At 34.4% G+C, this 12,338-nt stretch overlaps 1 protein-coding gene, 1 non-coding gene and 1 pseudogene across 2 annotated transcripts; all 3 read left to right on the top strand.

The window, feature by feature from the left end:
• Positions 1-1,095: 1,095 nt before the first annotated feature.
• On the top strand, positions 1,096-4,710 carry LOC18020525 (actin-related protein 9). Its single transcript, XM_006403168.2, has 18 exons — positions 1,096-1,171; positions 1,261-1,333; positions 1,416-1,525; positions 1,624-1,683; positions 1,764-1,829; positions 1,948-2,056; positions 2,268-2,476; positions 2,566-2,686; positions 2,791-2,945; positions 3,016-3,066; positions 3,158-3,289; positions 3,370-3,459; positions 3,550-3,620; positions 3,703-3,872; positions 3,958-4,001; positions 4,113-4,162; positions 4,264-4,360; positions 4,452-4,710. The coding sequence occupies exons 1-18, from the start codon at positions 1,169-1,171 to the stop codon at positions 4,593-4,595; spliced, it is 1,755 nt and encodes a 584-aa protein (XP_006403231.1). The 5' UTR covers positions 1,096-1,168; the 3' UTR covers positions 4,596-4,710.
• Positions 4,711-5,092: 382 nt separating this feature from the next.
• Positions 5,093-5,230, top strand: LOC112087660. The gene has a single exon (XR_002900206.1). It is a non-coding gene; the product is annotated as a U11 spliceosomal RNA (small nuclear RNA).
• Positions 5,231-6,942: 1,712 nt separating this feature from the next.
• Positions 6,943-9,480, top strand: LOC112087616 (annotated as a pseudogene).
• Positions 9,481-12,338: the final 2,858 nt, after the last annotated feature.

Below are 12,338 nucleotides of genomic sequence, written 5' to 3'. Positions count from 1 at the left end.
ATGTCTTTCCGTTTTACGGATTTTACTTTTCCGGTGTTAACCGGATTTTGCTTTTCTGCTTTCGAAATTCCTTTTGCTTTTCTGCTTTCGAAATTCCTTTTGCTTTTAAGATCGAATTTTCATGTTTGTAAAAAGAAACTCTTCGCTAATCCTTAGTGGAGCGAAAATTCTTTCCAAATTTGAAGATTTGGCTAAGATGGAGAATTTAGAAATCAAGCAATTGGTTTTTTCGATTTCGGATCTTGTCCTTCTTCTACAGATCTAACCGCTTTCTTTCAAGAGGTGGTAAGGTGATGGTGGTGAAGGCTTCTACTCCAACATTTGGCATCGTCCTCTCACGGCTGGGATGTTAGATCTCCTTTGGTTCCCTCATGAAGAACTTTTTTCAAGGTGGAGGGTAATAGTCATGAGTCAAAGATGGTCGGAACTGCATTTAATGGAGGTGTAAAGAATTTTGACCACCCAAGTTCTTTATTGTAGAAGGAGTTTACGATGGTACCGGCGGAGACATAAAATCATGTGGCAGCTATTGGATCTGATGGATTTTATGTTCATCGGATTTTGGTTCCGGAAGCTCTGTATCGTCGATGTTCGGCGGCATCTTCTCAGTTCTCACCGTCAATCTAGTTTCTTCCCAAAGCAGCCACGTGTGCTACACGTGTTTAAGTCTACCAATAGTTATCCAATTATGTTTATGGGCTTAAATTTAAGTTGTAATGTTTCTGGGCTTGGAACCATATGTAATCTGCCCTATTGGGTTTTAATATAATCAGAAAGACGACAAAAAAAATTTACTCGATTTTAACTGAATTGGAATAAAATTTGGTTTACTTTCGGTTTTATAGTTCGAAAACCCAAACTACTTAAGAACCGAACCGAATTTTAGTTCAGCTAGTTTTTTAGTTTGGTAGAATTTTGAAAAACTCGAAAAAACCGACCCTAACCGAACCTTATTAACCCGAAGTTACATTTTACTTCTCATGATTTCTTATTGGGTTCCATCTCCTTTTTTTTTTTTTTTTTTTTTTTTTTCCTAGAAGAGATAAAAATCGTCATTGTGTAAGCTTTCTCAATTTTACACTTCCGTTGCGCGCTCTCTTCTTTGCTTCATCTTCCCTAAACCCCAAATATCTCAAATCAACTTCGCAGCGAGAAACCCATTTGTCCAATGGTGCTAATTTTATTTCTCTCTCTCTCTCTTTCCGGCGAAACCCAAAATCCAATTCTCTAATGCAAAATTTTGTTGTTTATCAATCGCAGGATTACTTGAAATCTGTTGTCCCATCTCAGCTTGTATCTGAACGAGGATCAAATCTCGTAATCATTAACCCAGGTAACGAAAACACAAGCTTCTTAAGCTCTATTGGTTTTTTTGCTCGCAAATGTCAATCTCATTGGTGCTGGTTTTGGATTAGGGTCTGCGAATGTAAGAATAGGACTAGCTAAGCAAGAGACGCCTTTCAATGTCCCTAATTGCATCGCTAGGCAAAACACACAAACCGAGAAACCAAACGTTCTTGATCAGGTTTTCGTTGTTCTTGTTTTAAAAAGTTTTGTCTTTTTTGTTGGATTGTTTACATTTCACTTGAGCTCTTTTAATGGTGTGTTCTTTATGTATCCTAGATGATTAATACTCAGGTCACCACAAGTCAACACGTTGAGCGTGAGAGAGCTTACAATACTGTAAGTAAGATTTCACTTTGTTGTTTCTGTCACTAGAATTTACTTCTTGGTGTTGATTTTATTGTTTGTTTTACTGAAAGGCGGCATCGCTGTTGAAGATACCATACCTAGACGAAAGTTCTTCTTTTGGCTCTGGATCACGCAAGGTAAGCTTAACACTTTGCTGATTAAAAGTTTCTTGCTACAATGTACGGCGTTGTTTTATATATTTGAGTAAATGTGACAAAATGATTGTTCTTGCTGGTTTGGTTATCAACTATGCAGATGGGGAGGATCGACGGATACAATCAACCGAGTAGTACTACGAAGAAAGATACGGTCTTTACTTGGACTAATGTGTATGAGGACGAGCATAGTTCGCCTGCCACATCAGGTATTATACTATCATTCGTCTTCTATCTCATTCTCTCTTCTTGCTTGGCATGCAATGAGTTTTTCTTTGGTTGACATTATTAGGATTCTTGTACCATAAAGGCAGTAGAACATAGTAGTGGATTCTTCTTTTTTAAAATACACGTTTGCATATAATATAGAGAATCAGATCGGTTACATTCAGTAGAGTAAAATACACACCAATTGCGCAGAAACATCTGCTGATAAATGTGAGGCCAGCGCAACTGGAGCTGCTCATGATGGTACTGATTCTAAGGATACTGGTGAGAAAAAGCGCAAGTATAGGAAGATGATTTTTGGTGAAGAAGCTATGAAAATATCCCCAAAGGAGCCATATAGCATACACCGTCCTATTCGTAGAGGTCACTTCAATGTTTCACCATATTATTCATCGCAACAGGTACATATGTAGTTCCAATATTATTTTTTCCTTTACCCTTTATGGAAGCAATCTTCTGGTTACTTATTTTGATTTTTCTACCTTTCCAGGTTTGTGAGGACTTAGTCGCTATCTTGGACTGGGTTTTATTAGATAAACTTCAAATAGTTCACAATGAGAGAAACAAGTACTCTGCTGTTCTTGTTGTCCCAGGATCATTTGACAGCCGTGGTAATCTCTTTATTGCCTATTACAGCTTTTGTTTTCAGTTCCATCTAGATATGTTCTTGATAGATCTGAACTAGAATTCTGATTTGGATTCATGATTTAATCAGAAATAAAGGAATTGCTAACTATTGTGTTGCGAGACCTGCGCTTTAACTCAGCAGTGGTCCACCAAGAAGGTCTATCCGCCATTTTTGGGAATGGTTTGTCAACAGCTTGTATTGTGAATATGGGAGCCCAGACAAGTACTGTCGTTTGTATCGAGGTATGAGCAGAATACGAGTAAGTCTAGCCGACATCTTTCTGCTGTTATAACTGTTTGATTTGTTTTGTAGGACGGAGTCTCATTGCCAAATACTGAAAAGATTCTGCCTTTTGGAGGAGATGTAAGGATATATTTAGCGTTTCTCTTTTCTATTTTCTAGATGAGCTACATTTCATTACTAACATTTCGTCATCTAACATATAAATTTTCAGGATATATGTAGATGCCTTCTATGGATTCAGAGACACTACCAAAACTGGCCACAAATCCGCACAGATGTTTTGGCAAAGCCAATCGATATGCTGATGCTTAATCAACTTAAGGAGACATATTGTGATATTAGAGTTAGTTGGATTAATCTCCGTTGTTTCATTCTCTTGATAAGGAATATTGAAACTAATATAGTTTTTTTGTCCATACACAGGAAGGAGAACTTGAAACAGCTGCAACGGTTCATTCTTACGAGGACGGCATGCCAGCTGTGCCTCACAAGAAAAATCTCACCTCGCTTAACGTATCATGAAAGAAGATCAACTCATCATTCTGTTGTTAAATGCTTTCTTATGTTTTTTATTATTTATAAAAATATCTTTGGTGATTTCAGGTTCCACCGATGGGTTTGTTTTATCCTAACCTTCTTGTTCCTGAAGTGTTTCCCCAGCCACCACGTACTTGGTCAGAGTCAAACCTTCTTTATCTAGTTTAGTTTTTGGACCGAGAGATACTCATTGTAAACATAAACATATTGATTGTTTAGGTTCCAAGACCACGAGAATATGTTGGAGGAATCATGGAACATGGACTTTGCAGGTGGTGGTAATATGGGATTACCAGTGTGGGATAGTTTTGCAGTTTCCACTCTGAAACCAAAGAAAGAAGAGAAGATTGGTCTCGCTGAAGCCATTACAAGCAGCATTCTCTCTGCTGGTATATGTTATATAATGCATTCTCCTGCTTACTGTCAGACAACACCTAACACAAACCTTGTTAACTTATTTTTCCTGGCTTGTAGGACGCATAGACCTTCAAAGAAAGCTTTTCTCCAGCATACAATTGGTAAATTCTTGAAAACCCTCAAAGAAAGCTTTTCTCCCGCATACAATTGGTAAATTCTTGAAAACCTTCGCAATATATTTTCCTTGAAACTCTTGTTTTGCTTCTTCTCAGGTTGGTGGTGTTGGTTTAACTAAAGGTCTGGTCTCAGCCGTGGAGGAAAGGTGTTTGTTTCCTGAAAACATTTTGGTTTTTCTAAACATCCTCTTTTTATGCACACTAAACCAAACAGATTGTTTTTGATGTTTATTCTCTCTTTTTGTAGAGTTCTTCATGCGATACCTCCAACAGAAGCCATTGACACTGTGGAGGTTCTGCAGTCAAGAATGGACCCAACATTCGTATGTTGGAAAGGAGGAGCGGTACGTTTCTCTTTTTCTTGCATTTGTTTTCGTTTTGGTCATGGTGAGAGCTTATAGAAAACCGAAAAATGGTGTTTTGTATATGAAACAGATATTGGGAATATTGGATTTTGGAAGAGAGGCATGGATACACAGAAACGAATGGATGGAAAATGGGATTCGGGTAGGGAGTGGGAAGAAGTACAGAGACTCTTATTACATCCAAGCACAAGCAATGTGTTTCATCAACTCCTAATGTTGCGTATGTAATTTTAGGCCAGGGAATTATAACCGAACCGAACTTTTCGAAATTGTGATCGGTTATGGTTCTTTATTATTTTATTTTTTTTAATTTTCCAAACCTATTTATACCGGTTTATATCAAATTTAATAAAATATATTTCAAATTCCAAACTGAATAACCGAATTAAAATAAACTAATCGAATATAACTAAAATTGTCCGATTTTAACCAATTTCAGTATAAAAGCCAAAAAATCTCGATTAAGTTTAAGAAGATTTTAAAATATACTTGAACTAATAGATAACCAAATCGAACGGAATTGTAATTTTTCGGCTAAGTTTGGTAAGATTTTTAAGAACCGAATGAACCAAAAAAATTGGATCGGTTCGGTTATTCAAACCAAGTTGTATGTAAATTGAGTTGTGTTTTATGTCCCACATCGAGCACAAGAGAGGGAGTAGAGAGAGAAGGGGTTGTATATAAAGGAGATGGGCCTTGTCTAAGAACATTAAAAAGGGTCGGATGGCTATTTATGCCACGCTCAGCCTGAGAATGAAAGGGTGAGTGCTGTATGGCATAATCAAGACATATGGCCGACATAATTTCTGGAAATACCCAATAGGGTTGGCTCGCTCGGCCGACCCTCCAATTATTTAATCAATAACAATTTTTTTATGGTGATAAAAGTTATTTTATTTTAAAAGTCGTTATTTTTCTTCTGTCCGCATTAGTAGAAGAGAAAACAAATTTATATTTTAGCAGAACAAAACACAAAAACTTATTAATTAAGATTGTGGACACAAATTAAATCATTAAATTATGATTAATCGGACCTAAAAAACAATTATCCATGATTCGTGATTTACTGATATTCGCTATTCAATTATTAAAATTATTAAATTAGATATAGAGAAAAGTAGTATATTTATATAGAACGTATTATATTTTTCTGACATATAGAAAGTATAATATAAAAATACAAATATTTATAAAAATCATTATATTATTATTTAAATTTTTTTTTACTTAGAACAGTTCAATAATCCAAATCGGATGTACCGAATTTACATTATGATATCATGAGGATAGATTCGAGCACTCCGTGCTAAGTTGTCCGCCTTCATATTTTTCGCACGTGATATCATGAAATCGAGTAAAAAGTTAAAAGCCTCTTTATTCTTCACAAATTCCTTCAGGTGTAAATCAAATGCTGGTCATTCCTCAGGTATCGACACCATCTTCACCAGTTCAGAACAGTCTGTTGCGAAAGTTACTTCTGTCTTCTGATTCGCAAACATACAAAACATGACCCAAATGAAAGCTTCTAATTCAACGTGTAATGGGATTAAATTTCGTCGTACATTCCTTGCACCTATTATTTTTCCTTCCATGCCATCATTGAAATAAAACCAACCTAGCTGTGAAACTTTATCCGTTTCTTTCCAAGATCTATCTAATATAACACCACCATCCCATATATTGTGGTGGTGTTACGGGATGATCTCTGATTTGAAATGTCGAGGGCAGTTCTTCCCGTTGTGCTTCTTCCCATAATGTCATTTCTGTTTTCGCAATCTTTAGTGTAATTTGTAGATCTTTATCTATATTTGAGTATAACTTCTCATTTCTTGCTTTCCAAATATACCACATTATCCATGAAAACTGTGAATTTTTGTTCTCTTTTGAAAGTCTCCAAAAAAGATAGTCAAAACTCGAGTAAACTGAAGTCGTTGGAAAACCTTCTGATGGGGTAGATATCTGAGATAAGACCCATACTTGTAACACCGGAGGACATTCGCATGATTAATCGTTTTCTTCTCTGTTCCACATCGTGTATATTGTCTCACACTGAATACCTTAATTTTTAAATTCATAGCCATAGACAAACAACCGATAATAGCCTGCCAAATGAAATGTATGAGTTTCGGTGGACAATTTAAGTGCCATACCTGAGGTTGTAGCTTTTTTATGTTCTGTCCGTAAAACACCTCTAGATCTTTTTGAGGAAATTTGTTGTTGGACCTGATAACCAAATTTAACTGTATATCGTCCTGACTTTGTAAAATGCCAGCCTATGAAATCCGGTCTATACATACCACTTATAGGCATGCTACAGATTAGTTCAACATCCGCTGGGTCATTAATAGCATTTAGTAATCCTATGTTCCATGTGTTTGAAGATGAGTCAATCAAATGATTAACTTTTTAGTTTGGGTAATAGTTATAACTCTTACATATATCAGGCTTTGGGCGAGAATAAGAAGGGTCATTCCATACTGAAATGGAAGTGCCTGAACCGACTCTTTTCATTAGTCCTTTAACCAGAAGGCGCACTGATATAATACTACGCCATCCATATGATGGGGGAGTACGATTTGGGAGGATCCATTGGATCCGATTTCCGGAAGTACCGTCCCTTAAAGACTCGTGCAAAAATAGATTGTGGTTTGTCTATTAGTCTCCACAGTTGTTTCACCAATAATGCCGTATTAACAACCATCACAATATGAAAACCCAATCATTCGTTGGATTTATTTCTACACATTTTTTGTCATGCCAACCAGTGCATACTTTTGCTGCCCATTTGATGACCACCAGTAACGAGACACCGTACTAGTTAGTTTAGTGATTACTGATTTGGGTAACCGGAAACATGACATAACAAAAGTGGGCATTGCTGATCTCACTGATTTAATTAAAACTTTCTTACCCCCTTTTGATAATAATTTTGAACTCCAGCCATTTACCTTATCTTGTTGTATCTATACCACACAATTAAATATTTTACTCTTTTCTCCCCCCAGACTCTCCGGAAGCCCAAGATAGTAGCCCATGCCTCCAATATTTGTTATTCCTAAACCTGGTTTAACTCGTTTTGAACCGTATCAAGGACTTTATGACCGAATTGTATTGAAGATTTTTCAAAGTTTATTTTTTTTGTTCCAATACCCTCTCATACTGACTGAGTATGTTGAGAATCATCTGACACTCCTCCTTGGTAGCCTTGCAAAAGAAAATGTTATCGTCCGCAAAAAGCAAATGGGTGACCGACGGACTCGGTCTAGCAATCTTTAGGCCCTAAGATGATTTATTCAGTTCTGCTTTATTAATATTTGCAATTAAAACTTCTATACAAAAGTATAAATAAATATGGTGGTAGAGGATCGCACTGTCAGAGATCCCGGTTTGATTTTATTTGACCTCTTGGTTGACCTTTCAGTAGGACTCTATATTGAACCGATGTAATGCACCACATTATCCACGTGATCCATTTTTCCGCAAATCTAAATTGCCCCAACAGATGTTCAACAAAGGTTCACTCAAGTCTATTCTACGCTTTATTCATGTCCGTTTTTATGGCCATAAAATTTCTTTTGCATGAGTTATTGGTCCTTAAGCCGTGAAACATTTCTTCTGCTATCAGAATATTATTGGATATCAGTGTTCCTGCTACAAAGGCAGACTGCATTTCTGAAATGAGATTTGGTAATAATCTTTTTAACCGTTGACATAAGATTTTTGAAATAATCTTATATTCGACATTACAAAGGCTTATAGGTCATAGTTCCGTCATTCGAGTAGGTCTATCTGTCTTTGCTATTAAGCAGATATTTATCATATTTAGTCGTTGATCAAATACCCTTGATTCCAAAAAACCATTTACCATTTCCACAATGTCATTTTAGAAAATAAACTTTATTTTAGAAGTAAGTACATGAAATACTTTTACATATAATACATAATAATTAACAAGAGAAAAGGATGATCAAAGCTGATGCCACTTTTGATCGCGTATCTGCAAAATATATATCAGCTAAGAGAAAAGAAGTAAGATCAAAAAGTATTGATCATCATCAATCAAATGGTGAAAGTGAGGATAAATGTCACATAAAGCTTGATCTACCCAAGTACGAGCTCTTAAACCCAAGTGATGATAAATTCTTGAGAGACAGCATCTTGGCTTCAATATAGCTGGGAGAGACTCAGTGGCATCCATTCTCACTTGGTTCATTTTTGGTTTTATCTGAGAACCCTCGAGTGGTAACCAAGATTCACTAAGAGATTTTAGCAAACTATTCTCGAAACCAGAAAAAATGGCGAAGAAAACTTAGACAAGTTGGTGTATTTACAAGGTGCGTTGTATGAATCAATGAGGCTCTATCCACCAGTTCCTTCCAACGCAAGTCATCTATAAAACCAGACTTGCTTCCAAGTGGGCATAAAGTAGATGCAAACTCAACGATCATGAATTTTCTTTACGCGTTGCGGAGGATGAGAGCGGTTTGGTGAGAAGATGCATTAGAATTTAAGCCAGACAGATGGATTTCACGGATAGGATTTTTGAGACATGAACCTCCCTTCAAGTTCTTATCGTTTAATGCCGGTCCAAGAACTTGTCCTGGTAAGCATTTAGCTATGACTCTAATGAAGACAGTGGCCATCGAGGTGTTACAAAACGTTGATATTAATGCGGACACCGTGGAAAAAGTATAGGGGGTCTTTGGTTGGCAAACCGTGAGAATGTTTGGTTGGCAAACCATGTGAAATTTGGTTGGCTAACCGTCACAAAAACAGTGGCTAATTCCTGACAGCTTTTCCACCTATATTCTCGACCGTTTTTGTAACAAAATTTTAGTGAGAAATTTCCCATGAATTCTCTACCATTTTAAATTTGCAATGATCGATTTCCCACCATTTTGGTTTTCTTGAAAAATAGTCAAAAATAGATTTTTTCCACCATTTTACAATTGGTATTTCCGTGGCATTTATCCTTGTTTTCTTATAATGAGGCTATTAAAGGACAGAAGATAGAGCCAGAGCCTGGTTTTATATTTTACATGAAGCATGGGTTCCAAGTCAAAATTACTAAGAGATGTCACCTTGAATTTGATATATAATGCCTTAATTAATCCTTTCTCCGTTGTATAAAAATCTATCACAAAATAGTGGTATGGAATCATGCATAGTTTTTATATTTATGAAATATTATCTATTTTAAAAAAGTACAAGAAATCTTGCTGAATGTTTTCACTTAGCTAGTATTTATAACCGAGAGAAAATTGACAGCAGATGGTTTTAGCATAAGAAAGAGGAAATGTAAAAATCCGATTATGAAGAAAAGAAGCTGAGATGATACTCGTGTGGATATTGAGACGACGGAGCTGTTGCTTGTTGCCATTTCTCGGCGACAGAGAGAGATCTACCGACAAGCTTGTCCTGGACTGATCTTCTGGGCCTGGCGCGCCCAAACCTAATAGCCCTCTTGTTTTGAATCCTATGATTCTTTTTTTTTTTAAAGAAAAAAAACCTTATGATTTCGTATAAATGGAAATAGCCTCAGGCCATGTCCAATAGAGAGGCTTACTAAAAATCCCTTAAGAATATTATAATAAAAATAGAAAAGTGAAAAAAAAGATCAAACACTTTTACTTAGAGGAGAGAAATTGTCTCTAAAGTTCAGCTAATCACCATCTTCCACCTGATATAAGGAGCGATCCTAAAATCCCCTATATAAGGGTCGCCCCTTAAAAGAACCAATTAATTCTTTTTTTTTACTCTTTTCCTCCTAAAACACTGGGCCAAAGACCTTTGTTGGAGATAGTCTTATAAATGGAACATACTCTTTTTTGAACGTATCACCCTTAAAATCAAAGGATATGTTCCATTTATTTCACAAAAACAGAAAGAAAAAAATAATATACATTTTACTTTTTGAAACTGGAAAATATATAAATTTCCTTTTTAGACAAACGGGTGTATGTATATATATATACAATTGTCTAGATGAAGAAAGACAAACCATAACCTAAAGTTTTTTCTTTTCTTTTGTTTGTTAAAGGCATTCATCGATCAAACAACTTGTTGTGTTGTAGGGAGCAAAACATGAATACTCGTGATTATATCATAACCGGCGTCCTTGTCTTCATCATCATCATGATTGGGTTTGTATCGTGCTGGCAAAAAGAGATTCGAAATTACCTAGCAAACCGTTACAATCGTTTTTATTGGTGTGCCACGAAGGAGGAGGACTGTATGTGACTTCACTATTTCGGTGGATCAAGCTTATTCAATATTTTATTTTTCTAGGTTTTTTAGAGTTATCGAAACAAATGATTTTTTTTAAGATTCAAAATAAGAGTCTAGCTATCTTGCTAAGTTTTGTATCATTTTTTTAAAAAAAATTTAATGTAGTGTTTATTTAATTTAATTCAACCTCGGTCTGATCAAGAATATGTATTGGGCATGTGAATGTCCCATGTTAAATCAGGACAGTTCAAATCATCTTCCAAGCTTCTACATATTTTTTTTCAATTTCCTCTTCTCTACAACATTTACGCTTGAACTTTTTTTCTGCATCTTCCTTTTTCGTCCTTTGTTATAATTCTCTCAAATAACTCCCGAGAAAAAAAAATATATTTTTAGTTAAAATCACATACATATAATCCAATATCATCAAAAATGCCTTGCCTAGAGATTTAAAACAAAGACGTAAAAATTCAATGATATTTAATTATACTATGAGAGAACCCCGCGCATATGCGCAGGTCTTGTTTTAATTTATATTTTAAATAATTTATATTGAATTTTATGTTTCTATTAATGTATTTTTTTGTTTAAAATATTTATATTTTCTTCGATTTCTTCTCGATGATACATTATTTGTAATATCTTCTACACCAGTTATGTCAAATAGTCTAATTTTTTCTTTGATCTTCATATTCTTTTTATTGTAAATCTTACGAATATAATACTTATTAATTTTCTTAATTTACCATTTGATTTTTTTTTTGGTTATATATATTTTATTGATTCCATCTTTTTATTATTTTTTAAAAACCATATATGACATTTTTATGTGGATACCTTTCTTTTCACTATTATTTTTAATAATCTTTTTTAATCGTTTATTAAATACTCTTTGTGTTTTATAATTTTATTAGTTGAATTTTTATATAAGATTATTTGAAACTTTTTAACTTATTCAGTTTCATAAGTTTTTTCACTTGCATTAAAATTTAATTATAATTTTAGTTTGTAAATGAAATTTAGAACATTTGAAAAAAGAAAATAGAATTGTGCATTTTAAAAGTCTTGTATTATATAATATTTATATTTTTAAATTATTTTTAAATTTCATTCTAATATAAATATATATATTAAATTTATTTATGTTCTTTACTGTGTTTTAATGTGTTTGCTTTAAATATGATTAATTATTTATTTTATTAATATTTGAAGAGGATAGGTGACGCTCTCTTCAATGCTGACGTGTCGCTCAACTGGAGAGAGTTGGCTAATTTTTATATATAAAATTTGTTTTGTTGGTTTTATTGTCACTTTCCTACCTATACGTAAAACTTAAATATATTTTACTTTATTATATTTTTTATTTATATTTTTCGTGGCTTTTTTAATATTATTATAATATCAAGAGATGTTAAGTATATAAATGCTTTAAAATTATATATACTAATCTATTTAGTTATCTTTAACATCCTTTATATATATATATATTAATTCAACAATTTGTAGGAAGTATTTTTAGAAATGCAAAGAAGATTATTGTTATTGCAAAATTTGTAATTTACAAAGGGCCACATTTTTATTTTTGTCTCGTACCACCATTTTTGTTAGACGGGAGCTAGATTTCACACACATCTCCTGGCTAATCTCGACACAGCTGTGACATGATCGGCATGGAATTTTCTTTGCAGCCTTGAATCAAATTCAGTCGCCACTCTGTTCTCTTTCACAG

The sequence above is a fragment of the Eutrema salsugineum genome, unplaced genomic scaffold (genome assembly GCF_000478725.1).
Source record: "Eutrema salsugineum unplaced genomic scaffold, Eutsalg1_0 scaffold_17, whole genome shotgun sequence".
Classification (NCBI taxonomy): domain Eukaryota; kingdom Viridiplantae; phylum Streptophyta; class Magnoliopsida; order Brassicales; family Brassicaceae; genus Eutrema; species Eutrema salsugineum.
Note: the sequence above shows the minus strand (reverse complement) of the source record. Positions and strands in the feature narration are given on the sequence as shown.